The sequence below is a fragment of the Trachypithecus francoisi genome, unplaced genomic scaffold, assembly GCF_009764315.1.
Source record: "Trachypithecus francoisi isolate TF-2019V2 unplaced genomic scaffold, Tfra_2.0 Lachesis_group15, whole genome shotgun sequence".
Lineage (NCBI taxonomy): Eukaryota > Metazoa > Chordata > Mammalia > Primates > Cercopithecidae > Trachypithecus > Trachypithecus francoisi.
Window position 1 is genome coordinate 20,849,822 of NW_022681460.1, and position 27,549 is coordinate 20,877,370.

The 27,549-nt window shown below is 39.2% G+C and overlaps 1 protein-coding gene across 2 annotated transcripts in view; it reads right to left on the reverse strand.

Moving 5' to 3' along the window:
- The window catches only part of TBC1D32 (TBC1 domain family member 32), a 252,702-nt gene that overhangs the window by 116,140 nt on the left and 109,013 nt on the right, over positions 1 to 27,549 (reverse strand). For both annotated transcript variants that reach the window (XM_033234429.1, XM_033234430.1), the window contains one exon: positions 13,896 to 13,984. In XM_033234429.1, coding sequence (XP_033090320.1) covers positions 13,896 to 13,984 — 89 coding nt within the window. The remainder of the gene's footprint in view (positions 1 to 13,895; positions 13,985 to 27,549) is intronic.

Here is a 27,549-nt window from a genome sequence, read left to right on the forward strand (position 1 = left end):
GAAAATCAGTGTCTCCTTTATGTGAAATGTTTATTTGAACTATCTGGAGGAATAAAATAATCTGTGAGATGAGGGACTAGCCTTTTCATCTGGTTTGGGACATATTTTGGATATGGTGAATCCCCTAGGAGTTTACGTAAAACCCAAATCAAATCTCACCAGAAATATAACTCTCTGTTCTTAATTACTATAAACTTTCTACGTTGCTGTTAAAATATTATCACATCATTAATGTGTGGAGGCGGGCATTTGTCTGGGGTAACTGGAATGATTCTATGAAGTTTAGTCTTAGCTGTCTATCATTTCCACTTGAAAGAATTCCAAACATGTTCTTGGTTTATCTCACAACTACAGTCATAAGCTCCTTCTCTTTATCCTGCCACTTTATTCTAGTACTAATTTAGAATATACAGGGAAGAAAAACATTTCTTTTCTATTAACAGTCTAAATAATTCCATGTGTACATCACCATAAATTATACTTTTACAAACTCTAAGCAAATACAATATGTGTATGCATATATATATATATATATATGCACATATATGTATGTGTTTGGTTAAGATACATATGCATGTGTGGATATGTAACATACATTTATATATATACATATATTTGGATATATACACATATCTACACATATGGAAATTTTTGTTCTATACATGCATGCACATCCATGTGCACACATATGTATCTTACTTAACCAAACACATTTCATTCCCCTAACATAAAATTTTTCCTTCTGATTGGCACACACAAAAGTAGCAGAAATGTAAATCCCAATTCCCTTTCTGTCTGCTATCAAAATCAAGAGAAGAACATAAATTACATACAGTAACCACACCCTCAAATCTGAAACTTTCAATTTTTAATGCACATACAACCATAACTGGAGAAGGGAAACAGGGAGCAGGGTCAGCTTGCCAATAAATTCTGTAAGAGCTGCAAAGAATGAGCGGAGTCTATAGGAGGACCGCTCACTTACTCTATTTAACAAATTCAGATCTGTGTTTTACAAAATGTTCTGGATCGCCTGCAGTTGGATATTAGTTGGAGCTTTTGTAAACACACAGAGTATGGTTTGTGGGCATGTGTTGATTAATACTGAGTGTTAACTTGATTGGATTGAAGGATGCAAAGTATTGATACTGGTGTGTCTGTGAGGGTGCTGCCGATGGAGATGAACATTTGAGTCAGTGGGCTGGAGAAGGCAGACCCACCTTCAATCTGGTGGGCACCATCTAATCAGCTGCCAGCGAACATAAAGCACGCAGAAAAATGTGAAAAGGCAAGACTGGCCTAGGCTCCCAAGCCACACCTTTCTCCCATGCTGGATGTTTCCTGCCCTCAAACACTGGACTCCAAGTTCTTCAGTTTTCAGACTTGGACTGGCTCTCCTTGTTCTTCAAGCTCACAGACAGTCTATTGTGAGACTTGTGATCATGTAAGTTAATACTTCATAAACTACCATATATATATATGGTATATATATGGTATATATATGTGTGTGTATACACACACACACACATATCCTATTAGTTCTATCCCTCTGGGGAACCCTGACTAATACAGATTTTGGTACCAGGGATGGTTCTAGAGGAATAGAATATTAAGGATGTTTTTTCATTGGTTTTGGGGTTTCTGGAGTTGGCTGCTTAACATGATTAGATCCAAAATGCTAAGGACTCTACTTGTAATAGTATGGAGAACACTGATATTAGTATGGAGAACACTGTAATAGTATGGAGAACACTGATATTAGTATGGAGAACACTGTAATAGTATGGAGAACACTAATAGTATGGAGAACACTGGTATGAACTCTTTAGAGAGTTACACAAAATAAATACATTTGACACTCCTGATTCACCGCTCATGAGAGACAAAGACTTTAGTGACGCTACACAATACCTTTGATCATATGTGGAGAACCAAGGAACATAATGAAGCTGGTTGGTTGCTCCTAAGTTCAGTGGACAAACTGATGAAAGAAAATGATGAACTCAGGGATTCTGTCGCCTGGTTTCAGAAGCTGAGGCTCAAATCTGCTAAGATTACCCAAAGTGAATGGCTAATTTCCTGTAGAGAAAGAGCTGAAATTGTAGAAAAAACACACTCAAGCTCTTATGCAAGTGGCTGACCTGCAACAAAAGGTGCATGCACAGCCTTACCAGGTGTCTACTGTTAAAGTGAGGGCATTGATTGGAAAAGAATGGGACCCTACCACTGGGAATGGGGATGTGTGGGGGGACCACGATGAAGCTGAGGACACTGAGTTTGAAAACTCAGATGAAACTTTTGCCAGAAGAAACAGCTTCCCCATCCCCAGTAGTGGCACCATCCCCTCCCCGACCCATGCTGCCATCAGCCTTTCCACCTTCGTCTGAGGAGACAAACCCTGTGCTGCCTGAGGCAACAGGGATGGCCTCCCCTGAAATAGTTGCCCAGAAAATAATGTTGATTCTCCTCAGGAGCCACCTCCAACACCCCTGTTTACTTCTAGACATATAACTAAAGTCCTGGCAGGCCTCTAGAGGTGAGGTTGAGATTGTGACCCAAGAAGCGGTGCGCTACACTAGAAAAGAACCGCTTGAGTTCTCTAATCTATATATACAGAAATCTGGAGAACAGGCATGGCAATGGATATTAAGGGTATGGGAAAATGGTGGGAGGAACATAGAGTTGGATCAGGCTGAATTTATTGATTTAGGTCCACTAAGTAGGGACTCTGCTTTTAATGTTGCAGCTCTGGGAGTTAGAAAAAAAAAGTCTAATAGTCTATTTGCTTGATTAGCTGAAATATGGATTAAATGATGGCCCACTGTGAGAAAGCTGAATATGTCTGAACTCCCTTGGTTTAATGTAGAGGAAGGGATTCAAAGTCTTAAGGAGACTGAGATGGTGGAGTGGATTAGTAACTAGACCTACTCACCCCAGCTGGGAGGGTGCAAAAGATATACCCTTGACCAATGCCTTCTGAAACAGATTTGTGAGGGCTGCACCTGCATCTCTGAAGAGCTCTGTAATTGCTCTTCTCTGTATGTCAGATCTAACAGTGGGAACTGAAGTCATTCAACTACAAAATCTAAATACAATAAGAATAATTGGATCCCAATGTGGCAAGGGCCAAGTGGTGGCACTCAACCATCAAAGGCAAGGTGGGCCTACCTTAATGGACAACAGAGACAAAGCAGCAAACAGAATAGTCTGACTCATGCAGAGCTCTGACATTAACTAATTAATCACAGTGTTTCTAGAAGTGAAATTGACAGGAAGCCTAATGCATTCTTGCTTAATTTATGTTAGCAGAAAACTTTTAGGTCAAATGGACAAAAGACTAATTTGAATTATAAAAACAGAGAATCATGGCATCTCAATTTCCAGACTGGAGCCAGTTTACAGACCCAGAACCCTTTGAGTGAAGGAGAGACTGGGTCCCCCTGAGGAAGCACCCCACTTCAGTACCGACAATCTATGCTGTGAATATTCCTCCCATGCTTCCCTAAGGAGACCTCTGGCTTTGTACCAGGGTAACTGTGCATTGAGGAAAGGGAAATGATCAGACATTTTGGGGACTACTGGACACTGGCTCTGAGCGACGTTGATTCCAGGGATAAAAGCATCATTGTGGTCCTCCAGTTAAAGTAGCAGCTTAGGGAGGTCAGATAATTAATGGAGTTTTAGCTCACGTTGACTTACAGTATGTCCAGTTGGTCCCCAGAATTATCTGTGGTCATTTCCTCAGTGCCAGAATGCATAATTGGCATAGACATACTTAGAAGCTGGCAGAACTCCCACACTGACTCTCTGACTGGTAGGATGAGGACTACTATGGTGGGAAACGCCAAGTGGAAGCCATAAGAGCTGCCTCTACCTAGAAAAATACTAAATCAAAAACAGTATCACATCTCTGCAGGAACTGCAGAGATTAGTGCCACCACGAAGGACTTGAAGGATGCATGGATGGTGATTCCCACCACATCCCCATTCAGCTCTGCCATTTGGCCTGTGCAGAAGACAGATGGATCTTGGAGAATGACACTGGATTATCCTAAGCTTAACCAAGAGGTGACTCCAACTGCAGTTGCTGTACCAGATGTGGTTTCATTGCTTGAGTAAATTAACACCTCTCCTGGTACCTGGTATGCAGCCATTGACTTGGCTAATGCCTTTTTCTCCATTCCTGCCCATAAGGCCCACCAGAAGCAATTTGCCTTCAGCTGGCAAGGCCAGAAATATACCTTTACTGTCCTACCTCTGAGGTATATCTCTCCGGCTTTGTATCATAATCTTATCCAGAGAGAACTTGATTGCTTTTTGTTTCTGCAAGATATCACACTGGTCCATTACACTGATGACATTATGCTTATTGGATCCAGTGAGCAAGGAGTAGCAAACACGCTGGACTTATTGCTGAGACATATGCCTGCAAGAGGATGGGAAACAGATCCAACGAAAATTCAGGGACCTTCCACCTCATTAAAATGTCTAGGGGTGCAGTGGTGTGGGGCCTGTTGAAATATTCCTTCTAAAGTGAAGAATAAGCTCTTCCTACAAACCAGAAAGAGGCACAACGCCTAGTAGACCTATTTGGATTTTGGAGACAACACATTCCTCATTTGGGTGTTACTCCGGCCCATTTATTAAGTGACCTGAAAGTCTGCCAGTTTTGAGTGGGGTCCAGAACAGGAGAAGGCTCTGCAACAGATTCAGGCTGCTGTGCAAGCTGCTCTGCCAGTTGGGCCATATGATCCAGCAGATCCAATGAGGCTTGAGATATCTGTTACAGACAGGGATGCTGTTTGGAACCTTTGGCTGGCCCCTGTAAGTGAATCACAGCAGAGGCCTCTAGGATTTTGGAAAGGCCCTACCATCTTCTGTAGATAACTACTCTACTTTTGAGAAACACCTCTTGGGATGTTACTGGGCTTTGGTGGAAACTGAACGTTTGACTATGGGTCAAGTCACCAGACGACCTGAACTGCCTATCATGAACTGGGTGCCTTTTGACCTACCTAGCCATAAAGTGGGTCATGCGCAGCAGCATTTCTTCATCAAGTGGAAGTTGTATATACGTGATCGGGCTTCAGCAGGTCATGAAGGCACAAGAAAGTTACATGAGGAAGTGACTCAAATGCCCTTAGTCTCCACTCCTGCCACCCTGTCTTCTCTCCCCCAGCTTTCACCGATGGTCTCATGGTGAGTTCCCTATGATCAGCTGACAGAGGAAGAAAAGACTAGGGCCTGGTTCACAGATGATTCTGCGTGATATGCAGGCACTACCTGAAAGTGGACAGTTGTAGCACTACAGCCCCTTTCTAGCAATCCCTGAAGGACAGCGGTGAAGGGAAATCTTCCCAGTGGGCAGAACTTCAAGCAGTGCACCAGCTTGTGCACTCTGCATGGAAGGAGAAATGGCTAGATGTATGATTATATACTGACTCATGGGCTGTAGCCAATGGTTTGGCTGGATGGTCAGGGACTTGGAAGAAGCATGATTGGAAAACTGGTGAGAAAGAAATTTGGGGAAGAGGTATGTAGATGGACCTGAGTGGTCAAAAACTGTGAAGATATTTGTATCCCATGTGAGTGCTCACCAACGGGTGACCTCAGCAGAGAAGGATTTTAATAATCAAGTGGATAGGATGACCCGTTCTGTGGACACCATTCAGCCTCTTTCTCCAGCCACCCCTGTCATCACCCAATGGGCCCATGAACAAACTGGCCATGGTGGAAGGGATGCCATGGTAGCAGGGATGGAGGTTACTCATGGGATCACCAACATGAACTTTCATTCACCAAGGCTGACCTGGCTATGGCCACTGCTGAGTGCCCAATTTGCCAGCAGCAGAGACCAACACTGAGCCCTTGATATGGTACCATTCCTTGGAGTGATCAGCCAGCTACCTGGTGGCAGGCTGATTACACTGGACCTCTTCCATTATGGAAAGGGCAGAGGTTTGTCCTCACTGGAATAGACACTTACTCCGGATATGGGTTTGCCTATCTTGCACACAATGCTTCTGCCATGACTACTATCGGTGGACTCATGGAATGCCTTGTCCACTATCATGGTATTCCACACAGCATTGCCTCTGACCAAGGCACTCACCTTCTGGCTAAAGAAGCAGGGCAGTGGTTTATGCTCATGAAATTCACTGGTCTTACAATGTTCTCCATCATCTTGAAGCAGCTAGATTGACAGAAGAATGGAATGTCCTTTTGAAGTCACAATTACAATGGCAACTAGGTAACAATACTTTGAGGGCTGGGGAAATTCTACAGAAGGCCATGTATGCTCTGAATCAGCGTCCAATATATGATACTGTTTCTGCCATAGCCAGGATTCATGATTCCAGGAATTAAGGAGTGGAAGTGGAGGTAGCACCACTCACCATCACTGCTAGTGACTTACTAGCAAAATGTTTGCCCCCTTTTCCCACAACATTACATTCTCTTGACTTAGAGGTCTTAGTTCCAGAGGGAGGAACACTGCCATGAGGAGATAAAACAACAATTCCATTAAACTGGAAGTTAAGATTGACACCTGGACACTTTGGGTTCCTCCTATCTTTAAGTCAACAGACTAAGACGGGAGTTACAGCATTGGCTGGGGTGACTGACCCGGACTATCAAGATGAAATCAGTCTACTACTCCATAATGGAGGTAAGGAAGAGTATGTTTGGAATACAGGAGATCCATACACATGGTTGGGGATTGAGGTGTTTCCAACTGTAATGATACACACACACACACACACACACACACACACACACACACACGTGTATCCTATAAGTTCTGTCCCTCTAGGGAACTCTGACTAATACAGGGCATATTGAGTTTGTGGAGCTTGCATGATACACAGATCCAAAGCCACATAAAACTTGCAAATATGCTCAGGACAGGCTTAGGGCTGGACATAGAGACATAGGGGTAGTCAGTAAAGAAGTGGTCGGCCTGGCACAGTGGCTCATGCCTGTAATCCCAGTACTTTAGGAGGCCGGGGTGGGCAGATAACGAGCTCAGGAGATCAAGACCATCCTGGTTAACAGGGTGAAACCCCTCCTCTACTAAAAATACAAAAAATTAGCTGGGCGTGGCAGCCCGCACCTGTAGCCCCCCAGCTACTTAGGAGGCTGAGGTAGGAGAATGGTGTGAACCTGGGAAGCGGAGCTTGCAGTGAGCCGAGATCGTGCCACTGCACTCCAGCTTGGGCGACAGAGCCATACTCTGTCTCCAAAAAAACGAAAAAAACCAAGTGATCATTGAAGCCACTGTAGATAAAATGGAGGGTGAACTAAAGATATAACTCTAGAAGACAATTCTAATTGAAAGTTAAATAAAGGAGGAAAATAAAGAATTAGCAAAAATGAAAGACACAAAGGAATCCAAAAATAAAGAAGGACAGTCACTGAGGGTGCCAAAAAGACTGTATCTAAGAAAGTATGGCACTTAGCAAAGACTCAATAAACATTTTCTGAATGAATGAACAAAAATGAAAGGAATACATTACGTTAAGTAGGCAGAATATAAAACGCTACAGAGAGGTCAAGAAAATTAAATCATAATAAGAGTATAGATAAAAATACATAAGGTTGGAAAATGTGCCCATCCTTTGACTCAGCAAGTGTACTTCTACGGATTTGTTGCGGAGCAACAACTATAAACATCAAGATATTTATCCATAGACATTTATAACAAAAACAGAAACCTACGTGTGTAAAAACAGAAAACTGGGATTCAATCATGTACTGGAACATTATTTAATCCTTTAAAATTATGACACAGATTAATATTTATAGGTGTGAATAGATAATTTTAAATACTTAAGTAAAAAAAGGAAGTCTCAAACAATAACACTCCTATTTTTCCAAAAAAAAAAATCTGTAGCTAAAAGTCAAAATATGAGCATAATAGGGTTAACAGTGGTTACCATGAAGAGGTAGGGTAATGAGTGTTGCTTTCTCCTTTTGTTTTCAGCATTCTTTAATTTTTCTATGTAAACAAGAATTGTTTGATTAAATTAGAATTTTGAATTAGTTACTGATGTTTCCAATTAGTAATCGATCATTTTTATTAACTTGAAAAAATAAATTCTAGATATGCATGTATATGCATGTATGTATACATGTGTATATAAAATCCAAAATGTGGATGGTTTTGTCATCACATTATATTCTAATTTCTGATATTAAAAAAAAGATTACACGAGGTAATTGTGAGATTATTTCTTATTACTAAGGTTAATCACATTTAAGTCTAGTTAGCAACTGGGTCACTAGAAATAAATAATTTGGCGATTTGCTGTGATGAAATACTAACATTTGGCTATGTTTGCTACTTGTTAAAATAACCAAGCTGCTTTTAATTACACTAAAACAAATATGAATTTTTTTAAAACAAATATGAATTTTTAACTTTTTGTAATAAAGTCATCATCTCAGAGGTCAGACTTTTTTTTACAAAGAAGTTAATGATGTATAAAACTGTTCATTGTACTGTATATAAAATTTACTGTTGGTGGGTAAATATAAAATAATAACAAACAGCAAATGATTAATTTTAAAGGCTATTCTGTAAGTATAGACTCCCGAGTTTTGTTTTTAAGAAAATTAACAATAAATGGGCCACATTACAGTTTCAAATGAGCAAAGAAGAAATAGGTTTTAGGAGAACTATATTAACATTTTTAAACCATGCTAAATTTTAATATATATTTAACTAAGAGTTACTATATCAGATTTAAGTTGTGTAAACTAAGTACATCTTTAGCACTGAAGACCATTCAAAGTTAAAAAAAAAAAAAAAAAAAAAAAAGCTGCAATTCTACAGCCTATAATAAAACTTAATGTGGTCAATTTGATATAAAGAAAACTATTAATATTAAATGATGATATAAATGTTTCCCCACGAAATTTACAGTTTTTGTATTGAAATAAAATGTACAAGAAGGAATATAACATTCCTCTAAACCTACTAAAAATGGTGAAGAAAAGTTCAAGCTTCTAAGCCTTGGGCAGTATCAAAAGTTTCCAGGCAACTGTTTTAACCAGTCAGCAGATTTAACAAATAAATGCTAATCAAAGAACTCAAAACGATCTGTCAATGTGGTAGACATGAAAGTAGAAGAAAATAATACTCCCTTAGGAAACTGAAGTTGTATTCAGAAAGAAATAAATAAAAAATTAAATCTGTGGGAAGGACCAAAAAGGCAAGAGACATGCAAAGAGAAGACAAGCTTAGAATGGGCTATAAGTAATTCATGGAGCAAGCTTTGTGTTGAAGGATGGGTTGAATTTGTATAAGTAGACAAAAGCAAAGACAGTAGTCAAGACATAAAAAACAAGTATAGAAGCAGGAATAAATGCTGTTTTGTCCTTGAGGGAGATAAGGAGTCTAACCTCCTCGGAGCATTAGTTCAGGCTAAGGAAGGGTAGGAACTATTGCACACAGGAAAGGTAGAGATATATTAAGGTAAGCCACACAATGGTGTCCAGAATTGCCAGTAACTTAAATGATAAAAGATGGGTGAGAGCTTTATAAGAACGTGTTTCTTTTCTGCCTTAATCACCTCAGATTCTTTGATTAACTTAATATCTTACTCCTCACTAGATAACAAGGTTAAAGAGAATGAGCACCACATCTGATTCACTCATCATTGCAACCCCCATACTGGCACAGTCCATAGCTCAGAATGCGTGTTCAATAAATACTGGTTGAGTAAATATAGAAGAGTAAATTTTAAAATTGTAAATCTTACTGTATAGTCATCATAAAAGGCACTTCATATATTAGGTCACTACACTGAAAAATGCAGATTAGTTTATTGTTTAATCACCCTCCTGGGGAGGGAGGAAGATAGGGTCTCTGACCCATGACAGTAGGTTAGGAAATGGGCAAAGGAACTACTTTTTAACACAGGTGAGGACAGGGGAAGTGGGCAGTTGACAAGAGCATGAATATCTTCATCTATCATAGTAGAGTTGATCAATACTGTCCAAAAGTGAAAAATCACGCTTAAACCTCTTGAAATGTTTTACGTCATCTTTTCTCTTGACCTTAGAGGAATCGCTTAGAAAATAAAGACCCCTGGAGTGAAAAAACAGTTATCTGAAATTCAGCAATTCCTTCAGTCTCATGCTGGGGCTTCTTTTTTTTTCCCCCTCTATAAAATTCAGTTCAAATTTAAAGTGGCAACTGTACTGTAATTCTATTTTTATAAAAGAATTTATTTTTATATATCTGTATATCTTTGTATCTGTATATGTATAGAAAGAGGTCTAGAATGATTTACTACAGTGTTAATAATGACAGTTTTAGAATTATAAGGAATTTCACTTCATTATATTTAATTTTCTGCATTGGTTAATTTACTTATAATAAAGATAAATTGTTTTTTTGTTTTTTTTTTTTTGAGACGGAGTCTCGCTCTGCCACCCAGGCTGGAGTGCGGTGGCCGGATCTCAGCTCACTGCAAGCTCCGCCTCCCAGGTTCACGCCATTCTCCTGCCTCCGCCTCCCAAGTAGCTGGGACTACAGGCGCCCGCCTCGTCGCCCGGCTAGTTTTTTGTATTCTTTAGTAGAGACGGGGTTTCACCGTATTAGCCAGGATGGTCTCGATCTCCTGACCTTGTGATCCGCCCGTCTCGGCCTCCCAAAGTGCTGGGATTACAGGCTTGAGCCACCGCGCCCGGCCAAGATAAATTGTTTTAAAAAACAGAAAAAAGTTATGATGACTTTCAAGATTAAACAATTAAAGAGATGGCTGGGTCACTTAATGAGATAGAAATGAAAGATTTATTTTGTTTGTTTTCGTAGAAGGAGGTTTGGGAGACCCAAGAGTTCAATTATGAACATGTTTAAACGAGAAATGTATAAATTGAGATGTCAGAAGGCAGGTGTATATATAGGTCTGGTAGCTGAAAAGAGAGGTTTGGGCTAGAGATATAAATGGGGGCATCTACTAGCATATAAATGATATTTAAAGGCAAACGTTTAAGTGGAATAAATTAGGAGTAGAGTATACAGAAAGCTAGGATCCTTGGACCTGGGCCAAAGACTAAATCCTGAGCATTCCAACATTCAGAGTTTGCCTAGAGAATGAAGGAAAAAAAAAAAAAACTGCAGCAATAAGTGTGTGTGATAGCACAGAAATGAAGAGAATTTTTCACACAGGAAAAAAAAATGGTCCACTATATCTAATGCTACTGGCAGTTATAGTAAGATAAGTAAAGAGAAGAATGCACTAGAATCATCAGCATGGAAGTTACAAGTGATCTAGCAATGAGCAGGATGAATAGTTCTGACAAAATTATAAAGTCAATGTCAAATCAAAGTGAGTTGAGTAAATACAGGTTAGGAACTGAGGACAGTTCGTATAGACATATTTTGCTATATAGATCAGTGGCTGCAAGGAGACACAAGGTCAAGGGTATTTCTCTGTGTGGTTTGCTGTATTTCATTGTAAGACGGGACTTATGAAGGCATGTCTTCACACTAATAGGAATGATGTAGAATAAAAGGATAGGTTGGAAGAGGGAGAAAAGGGGTAGCGGTGAAGAGGGGAGGTTAATCAAAGGAGCACCCTTCTTGAATATTAGTCATTTACAATGTAAGATTTGTAAGATCTTGGCAAATTAAAATTCAGACCTTTAAACAGAATGTGATGCTGTTCATGCCACATTTCACTAAGCCTCATATTAGCTTCATCTGAGTGTTGTGATAAGTAAGTTGTATCAAGCATTACACTTAATGCTACTGCTACAGTTTTGAGGCAGAAGAAAATATAAAGTAAATGGAACAAGCAGTGATAAACATAGATTCAGACACATTAATGGATAATCCACTAAAGAGAAAGGTACAAGGAAGGCTTAACTAGAAACAAACAAAAATACTGTGGGAATAGGAAAGAAACATATGGGTAAAAATCCCAAACACACAGAAACACAAGATTTATGAATAATGCAAACCTATGATCTAGATTTATCACCATTAGATATCAATGACCAATAACAGACAGAAATTAGTAGACAAATGAAAGTAAATTATTAGTTTAAAATATATGACTTACAAATACACCTGAATTAAAGATTATTATGAATAGGAATCTCAAAATCTAAATTTATGAAAGAAAAACTTGTTAAAAAGCAAATAAAGTTAAAATACAAACTTTTTCTCAGAAAGCAATTTTGTCATTTTCTCTTTTTGAATGCTGATATAAAACAAGCAAATTACTAGGTAGCATGTTTATGACTACTGAGATACTGAAAAAATGAGGACAAAAATTATTTCATAGTAAAACACAAAAATAGCCTAGGTCAAGCAGATATAAAGAAAGACACAAAGAATTGCTATTAGAACTATTACTACTACTGTTTTTACAGTGCTTTCTGTGTGCCAGGTACTATTTTAAGCCTTTTTAATTTTTCATATCAATTATAACAATAACTCTATATGGAAAATAATGTAATTATCCTCCACTTTACAGATGAGTAACTGAGACCCCATCTCACACAACCAGTAAAGAAAGAGTAGGCAGTTTGACCACAAGTCCATGTTGCTAACCACCATATTGCACTATTCTATTGTATCTATCAACAATGGGATAGTAAGTTCTTTAGAGTAGGATAGAATGATAACATTTGGATACTGTGAGAAAGCACATATTATGAAAATTAATGTATGTTATTCCCAGGAGCATTTCACTTCTTGGATTGCTTTTCATATAACTTAATAAAGTCCTATTGTTAAATCTTCTTCCAAAGAACACTACAGAAAATACTATTCCACACAAGCGAGAAAATATACAGGAAAAAAAGAAAAGAAATTTACTCAGTATATCAACAACAAGAGGCCAAAATCTATGTTCTATAACTGCAAAACTCAGAAACATACTTGCTATGCAAAAGGAAATTCTACTGAATGAAGTTTTTCCTAGTTTAACTCATCAAAACTTGCTATCTGATGTATCTGAGACTATAGACTAAAAATTAAAATTTAATGTGAAAACACATTTGGAGATAAAGGGCACACCACCCAAAGAACTACAATAGCAGCACCTTTGTTATACCTCCAATGAACTATAAAGTCCAAACACGAAGTTCATCTATTAATATACAGTTTTTAAAAAGTTAAAAATACACTATCATCACAGAATTCTAACTTTAGAAAAATAATTGCTTCCTTTCTTAGGTGGTGAATTATCATTGATCTCCCTCAAGTCTAAAAAAGTTACTTTGCTAATAGAAAAGAAAGAAAAATAATGAACCTATGGAAATGGAAAATTTCCTTAATTCAGCTGCTTTTAAAGGTAGTAATTTACAGGTAGGGAAGCAAATGATAAGTTTACATATAAGCAAAAGACTGCGAATTTCACGAGTCCCTATAGCCCTACCAACTATGCCTTATTTCCCATTTGAATATGAGAAATAAAATATCAAGGAACATGAACTCAACTAGAAAGATTTAAACTTCAGGCAAAGTTGAAAAGTAATGATTAATACCAAAGAGCAAAACTTGGGCCTCAGGATAAATCATCCATTTCTAAGCCTCTTTTAAGGGTATATTGTGACAAGAATCTAGCCAAATACCAACCCAGGGAAGGTCAAGTTGACTCCTGAGTAAACTAAATGAAATAGTCCCCAAAATGCCTCTATTAAATTAAGGAATGGGAGACACTATAATAATACAGAATCCAAATTCAGACAAAGGCCATGGTACAAATATCTAATTGCCATAATTTACTGTGTCTATAACGTTACAGGAAGACAAATTACCTTTAAGCATGCTTTTAAATATTAGCTAATTTTAAGTACTTTGTAAAAGTAGATAGGACAAATGCTTATTTTTTGTGGAACATAAAATATAATATCAAAAGTAAAATGTAGCACTTTACCTTAGACCAAAGATATGTGATTGTTCATAGTTGAATAAAGAACGAATCTTAGCTTCAGAATTCAAAATTATAAGTCTATCAATAATATCCTGAAAAAAAGGGACAAAGTGAGGCTGTACTTAACTGAAATCATTTAAAGAAAATTAAGTCAACAACAATTTATTTAGAATTGTGGCTCTCAAATTTGGCTTTATAAATAAATCACCTGAGGAGCTGTAAATAATAATAATAATAATAATAATTTAATGTCTGGGTCCTAACCCTCAAAGTTTCTGAATCAACTGGTCTGAATGTGGCCTAGATTTACATTAGGACTGTAAAAGTTTCCGAAGTGAATCTAGTGTTCAGCCAAAGTGGAAAACACTGATTTTGACCCTACTCTGGCACTAGTGAGCACCTTATACCATCAGTTAAATATTGATAAAATTGCCAAAAATGTAAACTACTTTGAAAAACAAATATAAAATCCACAAATTAGAAGAATGAATAATGGATCCAAATATTGTATCTAGTAACTATTTGAGATTTTCTTAATAGAGATTATCTGGCTCATGTAAATCAGCGGTTTCCAACCCCGGCTGAACATTAGAATCACATAGGGAACTTAAAAAGATACAGAGGTGCCCAGGTTCAACCCCGGGTCGATTAAATCACTATGTCTAGGGGTGGGATTCTGGCATTAATACCCTTTTAAAAGCTCCCTGTGATGTTCCAGTGTGTTGCCAAGGCTTCAAAACCACTAATGCAAATACACATAGAATCTGATGATCTAAGTGCCAGCAGTTGTCCTAGCACTGACAATTTTAGCCAATCACACAATTTTGAACATGTTTTAAAAGGCTTTCTTGGCCGGTTGCAGTGGCTCATGCCTGAAATCCCAGCACTCTGGGAGGCCAAGGCTGGTGGACCACGAGGTCAGGGGCTCGAGACCAGCCTGGCCAACATGGTGAAACACCGTCTCTAGTAAAAAAAAAAAAAAATTAGCCAGGTGTGGTGATGGGTGCCTGTAATCCTAGCTACTCGGGAGGCTAAGGCAGGAGAATTGTTTGAACCCGGGAGGTGGAGGTTGCAGTGAGCCAAGATCGTGCCACTGCACTCTAGCTTGGGTGACAAAGTAAGACTCTGTCTCGGAAAAGAAAAAAAAAAAAAGAAGAAGTCTTTCTTTCTATAATCCCCTGCTTTTACGTATATCTTTGGGTTCAGGCCTAAGAAATTTATTCATGGACAAATATCTATCTCTCTCATTGCTCATTTTCCTGACCAAGAAACTTGCTACTCTCCAATGAGTTTAAATTCAGGATATTTCTGTTACCAATAGGGCAAAAGACGAAAGGTTTTGCTAGGGAGTAAAGTCACATAATATTTACTGACGAATTTCTGGTTTATGATACAAAGACTATTTCATCAAATTAAAAAAAGAGGCAAGGGAATGAATTTGTAAAAAGGAGGAAATAATAGACATTTCAAAATCACATTTGAAAACTACTAATCAAATGCTGATCAATACTAATACAACAACTGGATTGTGGGTAAAGCTACCTAGTAGAAATTTGTACCCAACATATAAGAATGTATTTACCATTCTATAGGTTATGTTGTAGAAGTGTGTAAATAATACTAGCATGAGTTTAAATTGGTAAATATTAACTACTTAGCAATGATGAATAAAAAGACTATTATTTTTAAATGATCTGTTACTGTTATCTACTACTTTGCTGTGCACTACTTGCTTCAAACATTACAATAGAACATGACCTAAACAAGTCATATTCTATTTCCAGCTGCACACTCTCATTAATTGCATCACGACTCTTTCCATCTCCTTTAACCTACTTTTTCCTGAATTAGCTACATGACAGAGCCACAGAGATTGCCATGACTTGCTCAAGCATCTGAATACTATTAAATAAATAGTCTTTGCCCTGGACATAGTGATGAAACTTGTTTACTATCTACCTATTCTACAAATAGGTAAATGTTTTATTACTTAATAATTATTATAATTTTAAAGAAAGGACCTATTATCACTATTTTTAACCACTGTTAATCTTCATAAAACAACCTAGAATTGATTAGGAATCATTAACCTTCTCGTACCTGAGGTGAGAGAGGTTGCCAATTAGTTCTATGCACAGAAGTTTCTAAATGTATTATAATAAATATTTATTTATTAGTAGGGAATTCGTATAGCTGAAATTGGCGCAGCTATCTGAATATAACGCAGAGCTCAAACTATTTGATAGACAGTGACATCTTGTAACTGAGATTCTAGTTCTGAATCTAAGTACTAGGTACTGTTAGAATAAAAATGATAGACTGTATTACCAACAAGCTAATGGAAGAGTAGATTACAGTAATCTATCAATGAGAATGCATTTTCAAAGAACAAATGTTATGGTAAATAATTTTTTCAAAGAAGAAGATTACATTGATGTATCACCACTTAGGGAAGAAAACAAAACTCCTGGGAAGCCTTACAGAGAGCTTCAGTTTCTAAGCACCGTAACATGTGTCAATAAGGGAATCAGCTTCCTAAAATCAAGAAGCAGCTTCCCAGCAACAAACTAGTGCAAGAAGACCTGGGACTTACAAAAAGTAGACAGAAATTCTGTATCTTTTTAAAAGATACTGTCCAGCTTGAGAATATTTTCAATAACCTACTAGGTCAGACTGAGGCCACACTGGAAAAACAAAAAGGAATATCAATTCTATATAAAGATATGTTTGAGTGCCTACTGTTTACAACTGCCCCAATAGCCAGGTTTGGGCTATGTGACTGACTCATTTTATTGAAGAAATAGGCAAGTGAAGGGTGAGGATAGGTCACATGTAACACCTCAACAGTTCTGCACTTCCACTTCTAGAAGTGGCTTATGATTGGTTAGCCTATGAATAAAGCTAAGCTAATCAAATTCCTTCCTTGGGATTTTTCAACATGGAAAAGTAGAGGAAAAGGCTGCTCTCCTACTTGGGGTTATAGGGAATTAAATGGTGACCCTCACACATACACCAAAAAAAAAAAAAAAGATATGTCCAGGGCCTCATCCCCAGAACCTGTAAATGTCACCCTATTCAGAAAAAGAGTCATTGCAGAGGTTAAGACTCTTGAGGTATGTGTTAGTCCATTCTCACGCTGTTAATAAAGATATACCTGATACTGACTAATTTATTTAAAAAAAAAAAGGTTTAATTAACTCACAGTTCAACATGGCTGGAGAGGCCTCGGGAAACTTACAATCATGGTGGAGGGGAAAGCAAACACATCCTTCTTCACATGGCAGCAGGAAGGAGAAGTGGGGAGCAAAGTGGGGTAAAGCTCCTTATAAAATCATCAGATCTCGTGAGAACTCAGTCGCTATCATGAGAACAGCATGGGGGAAATTACCCCCATAATTCAGTTACCTCCTGTCAAGCCCCTCCCATGACACATGGGGATTATGGAAACTATAATTCAAGATGAGATCTGGGTGGGGATACAGCCAAACCATATCCTCCTGGATTATCAAAGTAGACATTTAATCTAAGACAAGTGTCCTGAGAGAAAAACAGAGGGAGCTTTAAGACAGAGAAGAGGAAACAGACATGTAAAGATAGAGGCAGAAATTGGATTTATGTAGCAACAAGTCATGAAACAGCTGGAAAAAAAACAGAAACGAAACAAAAGGATTCTTCCCTGGAGCCTTGGGAGGAAGCATGGACCTGCTGGCACTTTGTTTTCAAACTTCTGGCCTTCAGAATTGGGAAAGAATAAATTTTTATGATTTAAAGCTACCCAGTTTGTGGTAATGTGCTATGACAGCCCTAGGAAATTAATAAAAGGGAAGAAGGTAAAGATATCACTATAGAATAACAGGTAGCCCCTCTTATGGGGAATGGAGGACTATAGAGTCCTCTCCTATGGAGAATACCATCTAGAGAAGAAGAAAATAATTATAGCAAACATTTATATATCACTTATTATCTGCCAGGTGGTGATCTAAATGCATTTAGTCTTCACAACAACCCTGAGATGAAAATATTACAGCTCTTCTTAAAAAAAAAAAAAAAAAAAACCTCACTTCATTGAGGTTTAATTGACATAAATAAGCTGTACTAATAATGTATAAATGTGATGAGTTTGGAGATATGTATACACCTGTGAAACCACAACCACAATCTATGCCATAAGCCCATCCATCACCACCCAAAGTTTCCTCCTGCCTCATTGATTAGTGTGTGTGAGAGATAAAAACATTTAGCAAGAGATCTGCCCCCTTACCAAGTTATTAAGTATATAATATAGTATTGCTAACTATAGGCGCTATGCTGTACAGTAGATCTTTAGGATTTAATCATCTTGTATAACCCAAACTTCGTATATTTGACTAATACTTGCCTGTTTTCCCCCATTCTCACCCCAGCCACCACCAATCCACTCTCTACTTCCACGAGTTTACTTATTTTCGATTCATCATACAAGTGGTATGTTGTAGTATTTGCCCTTCCTGTGTCTGGCTTAGTTCATTTAGCATAAGCCACTCTTTTATCAAGAAAAAACTGAGGTCTAACTTGTTCAGGGTCACACAGCTAGTAAGAGGCAGAACCAGGAAACTAATGCAGGTAGTCTGGCTTCAGAATTCAAACTCTTGACCATTATTACACTGTGCTTGCCATTCAACAAAGCCAACACGAAATGCAATATTAAGCAAAGGTGGAGGACGGAGAAGGACAGACACAGAGAGACAGACGCAGACCCGACAGCACTTTCAGTCCTGTTTCCAGTAGTCTCTGCTTTTCCTGAAAGTTAGTTATGTAAATCAAAAAATGTCCTATTTTGCATTTGTCTACCTAATACAATACCATGTTTACACACCATTATCATAGAGCTGGATCGTAAGCATAGAAACTGAAAGCAAATTAAAAATTGTGTATATTAAAGGAAAAGGGTATTTTGTATTATTCACCTTTAATTTACTAAAGTACAACTTGAAAGTTGTTCACAGGTGTTAGAATTTTGGTAGATACGGCCGGGCGCGGTGGCTCAAGCCTGTAATCCCAGCACTTTGGGAGGCCGAGACGGGCGGATCACGAGGTCAGGAGATCAAGACCATCCTGCCTAACACGGTGAAACCCCGTCTCTACTAAAAATACAAAAACTAGCCGGGCGAGGTGGCGGACGCCTGTAGTCCCAGCTACTAGGGAGGCTGAGGCAGAAGAATGGCGTAAACCCAGGAGGCGGAGCTTGCAGTGAGCTGAGATCCGGCCACTGCACTCCAGTCCGGGCGACAGAGCGAGACTCCGCCTCAAAAAAAAAAAAAAAAAAAAAAAGAATTTTGGTAGATACCTGACATGAAGCCATGAAAAGTTAAGACCTAATATCCCTAAAAGCTAAAGAATCTCTTAAAATTTACAAGAAAAAGAACTACACAAATGGAAAAATAGGCAAAAATGAATGAAAAGAAATTTAAGGGATAAGTAAATGTCAATGGCCATTAAGCATAGAAAAGGATGTTCTGTTCAGAATGAAAAAAATATATAAATTAACATTTTTCACTTGTCAGACAAATATCTAAACTTTTGACCACATAATCTTCTTAATCAGCCTACCAGGAAAGAGGCACTATAATATCTTACTGAGAGGAAAGCAAAAGGATTATTCTCTGCGAATGAAAATCTAGCAATAAGAACCATACATTGGAATATATTACATGTGAATTTACCTTTCAACCCAGTAATCATGCTTCTACAAATCTAGCCTGAAGATACTGTGGTAGGCAGAATTCGAAAATGGCCCTCAAGATTCTCAGCCCTCAAACACAAATGCAAGCACTGCTGTGAAGGAATTTTTGCAGATGCAACTAAAATCTTTAATCAGTTGACTTTAAAATAGGAGATTATGGGGGTGGGCTTGACCTAATCAAAAAGCAATTTAAAAGTGGAATTTTCTCTAACTGGTCACAAAAGGTCAGAGAGAGTCAAAGAATGAGAGGAATACAGTATAACGGAAGTTCTCCATTGATGAAATGCAAAAGGACACATAACACCCGAGAGTAGCCTCCAGAAACCACAAGGAAGTCCCTAGCTAACAGCCACAGAAAATTCAGGCACACCATACTAGACTTCTGACCTACAAAACTGTGAGTTAATAGAGGGGCGTTGTTTTAATCCACTGGATTTGTAAGAATTTGTTATATGACACAATATATATATATATATAGACACACTGGCAAGTACAATATAAGCCAAGGCTATTAATTTTGGCATCATTTATAAAACTAAAAGACTTGAAAGAACCCAAGTGCCCACCAGTAAGACTGGATAAACTCTAGCACATCCACATAATGGACTATTATGCAACTGTGGGGGGAAAAAAAGGATAAGAAAGAGCTCTCTATACCGCTACAGAGTCATCTCCAAGATAAGCAATAGAAAAATGCAAAGGGCAGGTGAGTATCTCAGACTATATTTCACTTACATCTAGAGGGAAAGAAAATACACATTTTTTTTTTTTTTCTAAACAGTTGTGTTTATTCCAACAAAAATAAATGTCGCTTTCAGTTACCAGGGATAACTTAACTAATAGAGTTAGAAGAATTTTTCTTAAATGATTGTTATTTAATTCTAAGAACACTTTTATTATCACTATAGTATTGTTATATTTTGATTTCATGGTACTGGTGATGGATAAACTGGTTTGTATAATCTTTTTTTAATTCATTTTTTATTTCAATAGGCTTTGGGGCACCAGATGGTGTTTGGATATATGAATAAATTATTTAGTGGCAATTTCTGAGATACTAGTGAACCCAACACCCAAGCAGTGTACACTGTACACAACGTGTAGTCTTTTATCCCTCACCCCTCTCCTACCCCTTCCCCCCAAGTCTCCAAAGTCCACTGTATCATTCTTATGACTTTGTGTCCTCACAGCTAAGATCCCATATCTGGGTGAGAACATACAATGTTTGGTTTTCCATTCCAGTGTTACTTAACTTAGAATAATAGTCTCCAATTCCATCCAGGTTGCTGCAAATGCCATTATTTCATTCCTTTACTATGGCTGAGTAGTATTACATGGTACATATTACCACATTCTCTTTATCCACTCAGTGATTACCCAGCCCCATACAAGTAAAATGCTGTGGAAGATCCACCGGAGAGATTAAACCCCTCACTGGTATGGGGAACACCACTGTCCCAGTGGAACCTTGACCACACCCTGGAGCCCTATTCTTCCTCCCTGGACCTGAGCCAAACTGTGAGTGTCACAGAGCAGGGATAGTATGTGCTCCGCTCAACACTGCACACACAGTTCCTTGACCACAGTGCCGAGCAAACGGCAGGCACTCCCTGTGTATCTGCTGAATAAATAAATAAATGAACAAACCCAACACACACACACACACACACACACACACACACACACGACAAAAGGGATGTAATTACTGACGTGAAAGAAATACAAATAACAAAGACTACTATGAACACCTCTATGCAAACAACCTAGAAAACCTAGAAGAAATGGATAAATTCCTGGACACATATGCTCCCCCAAGACTGAACTAGGAACAAAGTGATTCTCAGAAAAGGCCACTAACAAACTCCAAAATTGAATCAGCAATAAATAGTCTACCAGCCAAAAAAAGCCCAGGACCAGGTGGATTCACAGCTGAATTCTACCAGATGTATAGATAAGATCTGGTATCATTCCTAATAAAATTATTTCAAAAAATTGCAGAGAAGGACTTCTACCTAACTCATTCTATGAGGCCAGCATCATTCTGATAACAAAACCCAGCAGAGACACAACAACAACAATAAAAAACTTCAGGTCAATATCTTTTTTATTTATTTATATTTATAGATATATATATATTTTTGAGATGGAGTTTCAGTCTTGTTGCCCAGGCTGGAGTGTAGTGGCACAATCTCAGCTCGCTGCAATCTCTGCCTTTTGGGTTCAAGCAATTTTCCTGCCTCAGCCTCCTGGGTAGCTGGGATTACAGGCATGTGCCACCACGCCTGGCTAGATTTATATTTTTAGAAGAGACGGGGTTTCACCACGTTGGTCAGGCTGGTCTCGAACTCCTGACCTCAGGTGATCCACCTGCCTGGGGCCTCTAAATTACCTGTGAGCCACCGTGCCAAGCCCAGGCCAATATCTTTGATGAACTTGATGCAAAAATCCTCAACAAAATACTTGCAAACGAAATACAGCAGCACATCAAAAAACTAATCCACCACCATCAAGTAGGCTTTACCCCTTGGATGCAAGGTTGGTTTAACATATGCAAATCAATAACATAATCCATCACATAAACAGGACTAAAGACAAAAACCAAATGATCATCTCAATAGATGCAGAAAAGCCTTTCAATAAACTTCAACATCCTTCGTGTTAAAAACTCTCAATAAACTAGATATTGAAGGAACATAGATCAAAATAATAAAAACCTTCTATGACAAACTCACAGCCAACATCATACCATTTACGCAAAAGCAGGAAACATTCTCCTTGAAAACTGGCACAAGACAAGGATGTCCTCTCTCACCATCCCTATTCAACATAGTATTGCAAGTCTTGGCCAGAGCAATCAGGTAGGAGAAAGAAATTAAGGTCATCCAAATAGGAAGACAGGAAGCCAAACTTTCCCTATTTGCAGACGGCATGATTCTATATTTAGAGAACCCAAGAGTCTTGGTCCAAAAGCTCCTTCAGCTGATAAACAATTTCAGAAAAGATTCAGGATACAAAATCAATGCACAAAAATCACTAGCATTCCTATACTCCAACAATAGCCAAGTCAAGAGACAAATCAGGAATTCAATCCTATTCACAACTGCCACAAAAATGAAATGAAATGAAATAAATACCATACCATACCATACCATACCTAGGAGTACAGAAAACCAGGAAGAAGAACTCTACAATGAGAATAACAAAACATGGCTTAAAGAACTCAGAGATGATACAAACAGATGGAAAAACATTCGATGTTTATGGATAGAATCAACATTATAATGGGCATACTGCCCAAAGCAATTTATAGATTCAATGATATTCCTATCAAACTAACAATGACATCCTTCACAGAGCTAGAAAAAAATATTTGAAAATTCATACGAAACCAAAAAAGAGCCTGAACAGCCAAGGCAATCCTAAGCAAAAAGAACAAAGCTGGAGGCATCATGTTACCTGACTTGGAAGGACTATAGTTATCAAAATAGTATAATATTGGTACAAAAATAGACAATCAATGGAATAGAATAGAAAGCCCAGAAATAAGGCTGCATGCTTACAACTATCTGATCATCAACAAAGCTGACAAAAACAAGCAATGAGGAAAGAACTCCCTGTTTGATAAATGTGCTGAGACAACTGGCTAACCATAAGCAGAAAGTTGAAACTGGACCCCCTTTCCTTATATCATATACAAAAATTAGCTCAAGATGGATTAAAGACTTAAAAGTAAAACCCACAACTATAAAAACCCTGGAAGACAATAAAGGCAATACCATTCCGACATACAAACAGGCAAACATTTTGCCTTTGGATGCTTGGAGTGTTGATTCACCAGCTGGAAACCTGTGTGGCCTGTGGCACCTTTGCCTAAATTTTGTTCAGGCTCACTGGGTTCATTCCACCCACTCGCCACTCGGCCTGGCAAGCTGTGCTCAGCTCATGCTACCAACGCAGATCCCATGCCTGCCCAGGATGAGCCAGACATGAAGGGGTGAGGGTTACGTGTGTGAGTGAATGAGCATGGGGTCCAGCCACTGCTCAAAACCAGGTGTGCCAGCTGCAGCAGGGTGGGCAGGTCCAAGCACTGGCATGAGTGCCAGCTCTCTCTTAAGCTGCAGCTGGACCAGGCATAAAGCAAGCAGCTTCTACTATGGGCACCAGGAAACACAGCAGTGTCCAAAATCCTGGAGATGCCAGGAACCACAGAGTCCCAAAGAGGGTGTCACAGCCATGGATCAAGGATCTCCTAGGTCTGGGCTACGTGAAGGGCTAAAGTTCTTCTTTCTTTCTCTCTTCTCTCTTTCTCATTGCCCGCAACAGGGTGAGCATGAGTGGGAGGTGTGTTTCAGCCCTGTTTGTGTTACTGCTCTTTCAGTCCTCCCATTTGGTGGGTCCCAAGTTCTTGTCCCACATCCAAGAATAATGAAGTATGTAGACAACCGGAGGGTGAGCAAAGCAAAGAGGTGCTTTATTGAGCAACAATACAGCTCTCAGGAGACCAGAAGTAAAGACTTTCTGCAGGTTGGTCGTCTTGATGTCTGCTCAGCACTCAGCTGAGAGGAGACCCACAATGTATATCTCCTCTCCACAGGTAGGTCGTCCTGATGTCTGCTCAGCTCTCAGCTGAGAGGAGTCGCACAGTGTGTAGCTCCTCTCCACAGGCAGGGCATCCCGACATCTGCCCATGTCTGGCTGAGTCTGGGGCTTTTATGGACTTCAGAGGGAACAAAGTGCATGCTGATTGGTCCATGGGCAACCACAGTCAGGCTCGGAAAAAGCAGCATAAGTCCTCACTCCAGTCTGCAGAACTGGTAGCCTGGTCCTCATACTTCAGGCCAACCCTGACTCAAAGGTGGGGCTTCTTCACCAGGGACCCACCACTGTCTACCCACAGGCAGCTGAGTGGTTGCAGCTGTGCCTGGGAGGGTGGGACTACCACCAGCTCCATGGGGCATGCAGCCCCAGTCTTGCCTTCCACAATGAAGCTGGCATCATGGCAGCCACTGCTCCAGATGGGCCACCACTGCCATCAATTTCATGACAAAGACGCCAAAGCCAATTGTGACAAGAGCAAAAATTCACAAATGGGATCTAATTAACTTTAAGTGCTTCCTCACAGCATAAGTATCAACACACTAAACAACCTACAGTATGAGAGAAAGTATTTATGAACTATGCATCTGACAAGTATCTAATATCCAGCATCTATAAGAAAATTAAAGAAATTTGCAAAAAGAAAATCCCATTAAAAGATGGGCAAAGGACATGAATAGGCACTTTTCAAAAGAAGACATATATGCAGCCAAGAAGCATATGAAAAAAGCACAATATTACTGATCATTAGAGACATGCAAATCAAAACCAAAATAAGACGCCGTCTCACACTAGTCAGAATGGCTATTATCAAAAAAGTAAAAGAGTAACAGATGATGGTGAAATTGTGGAGAAAAGAGAACACTTATACACTGTTGCTGAGAGTATAAATTAGTTCAACCATTGTGGAAAGCATTGAGGCAATTGTCCCCAAAGACCGACAAATAGAACTACCATTCAACCCAGCAATCCCATTACTGGGTGTAATGGTTAATACTGAGTGTCAACTTGTTGAATTGAAGGATGCAAAGTACTGACCCTGGGTATGTCTGTGAGGGTGTTGCCAAAAGAAATTAACATCTGAGTCAGTGGGCTAGGGAAGGCAGACCCACCCTTAATCTGATGGGCACCATCTAATCAGCTGCCAGCGAACATAAAGCAGGCAGAAAAACATGAAAAGACAAGACTGGCATAGCTTCCAAGCCTACATCTTTCTCCTGTGATGGATGCTTCCTTCCCTCAGACATCAGACTCCAAGTTCTTTAGCTTTGAGACTCAGACTGGCTCTCCTTGCTCCTCAAGCTTGCAGGCAGCCTATTGTGGAACCTTCTGATTGTGTAAATTAATACTTAATACACCCCCTTTATATGTATATTTATATCTATCCTATTAGTTCTGCTCTCTAGGGAACCCTGACTAATACAGATTTTGGTACCAGGAGTAGTTCTAGAGGAAGAGAATATTAAGGTTGGAATTCTTTCATTAGTTTTGGGGTTTCTAGAGGACTCTCCTTCTAAAAGTATGGAGAACACTGATAGTCACTGGCATGAACTGTTTAGAGAGTTATGCAAAATAAACGTATTTGACACTCCTAATTCACCACTTATGAGAGGCAAGGAATTCAGTGACTCTATATGTAATACGGTTTGACCGTATGTGGAAATCCAAGGAACATAATGAAGTTGGTTGGTTGCTCCTAAGTTCAGTGAACAAAGTGATGAAAGAAAATGATGAACTCAGAGATTCTGTCTCCTGGCTTCAGAAGAAGATACTGAGCCTCAAATCTGCTAAAATTGCCCTGATTGAGAGTTTTATCTCCTGCAGAGAAAGAGCAGAAAATTGTGGAAAAACAGGCATAAGTTCTTATCATGTGAGTGGCTGACCTGCAACCAAAGCTGCATGCACAGCCTCGCCAGGTGTCTACTGTTAAAGTGAGGGCATTGATTGGAAAAGAATGGGACCCTACAATTTTGAATGGGTACATGTGCGAGGACCCTGTAGAACTGGGGACACCAAGTTTGTACACTCTGATGAACCTTTTTTTGCCAGAAGAAACAGCTTCCCCATCCCCAGTAGTGACAACATCCCCTCCCCAACCCATGGTGCCATCAGCCTTTCCACTTTTGTGGGAGGAGATAAACCCTGAACTGCCTGAGGCAAAAGTGATGGCCTCCCCTGAGGCAGTTGTCAGGCAAATGAATGTTGATTCTCCTCAGGAGCTAGCCCCAACACCCCGTTTCCTTCTAGACCTATAACTGCACTAAAGTCGTGCAGGTCCTAAAGGTGAGGTTGAGAGCATGATCTATGAGGAAATGCACTACACTCAAAAAGAGCTGCTTGAGTTCTCCAATTTATATAAACAGAAATCTGGAGAACAGACATGGGAATGGATATTAAGGTTATGGGATAATGGTGGGAGGAACACAGAGCTGAATCAGGCTGAATTTATTGATTTGGCCCAACTAAGTAGGGCCTCTGCATTTAATGTTGCAGCTCGAGGAGTTGAAAAATGTTCTAATCATTTAGTTGCTCAGTTAGTTGAAATACGGATTAAAAGATGGCCCAATGTGAGCATGCTGGAAATTCCTGATGTCCCTTGGTTTAATGCAGAGGAAGGGATCTCAAGTCTTAGGGAGATTAAGATGGCGAAGTTGATTAGTAGCTTTAGATCTACTCATTCCAGCTGGGAGGTTCCAGAAGATATACCCTTGACCAATGCCTTGCAAAATAGATTTGTGAGGGTCTCACCTACATCTTTGAAGAGCCCTGTAATCGCTCTTCTCTGTATGTCAGATCTAAATGTGGGAACCGAATTCACTCAAGTACAAAATTTAAATAAAATAAGAATAACTGGATCCCGAGGTAGCAACAGCCAGAGAGTGGCACTCAACTGTCAAAGGCCAGGTGGGTGTAGCTACTGTAATGGACACCAGAGACAAAACAGCAATCAGAATAGTCTGACTCCTGTTTAGCTCTGGCATTGGCTAATCACGGTGTTCCTACAAGTTGATAGGAAGCCTACTGCATTCCTACTTCATTAATATAAGCAGAAAACTTCTAGGTCGAACGGACAAAAGACTACTTTGAACTATAAAAACAGAGAATTGCGGACCCTCAATCCATTTCCAGACAAGCCAGTTTACAGACTCAGAATCCCTTGCATGAAGGGGAGGCTGGGTCCCCTCAAGGAAGGACCCCACTACATTACTGACAATTTATGCAGTGAATTTTTCTCCCATCTTTCCCCAAGATGACCTCTGGCCTTTTACTCAGGGCAACTGTGTACTGGGGAAAGGGAAATGATCAGACATTTTGGGGACTGATGGACACTGGCTCTGA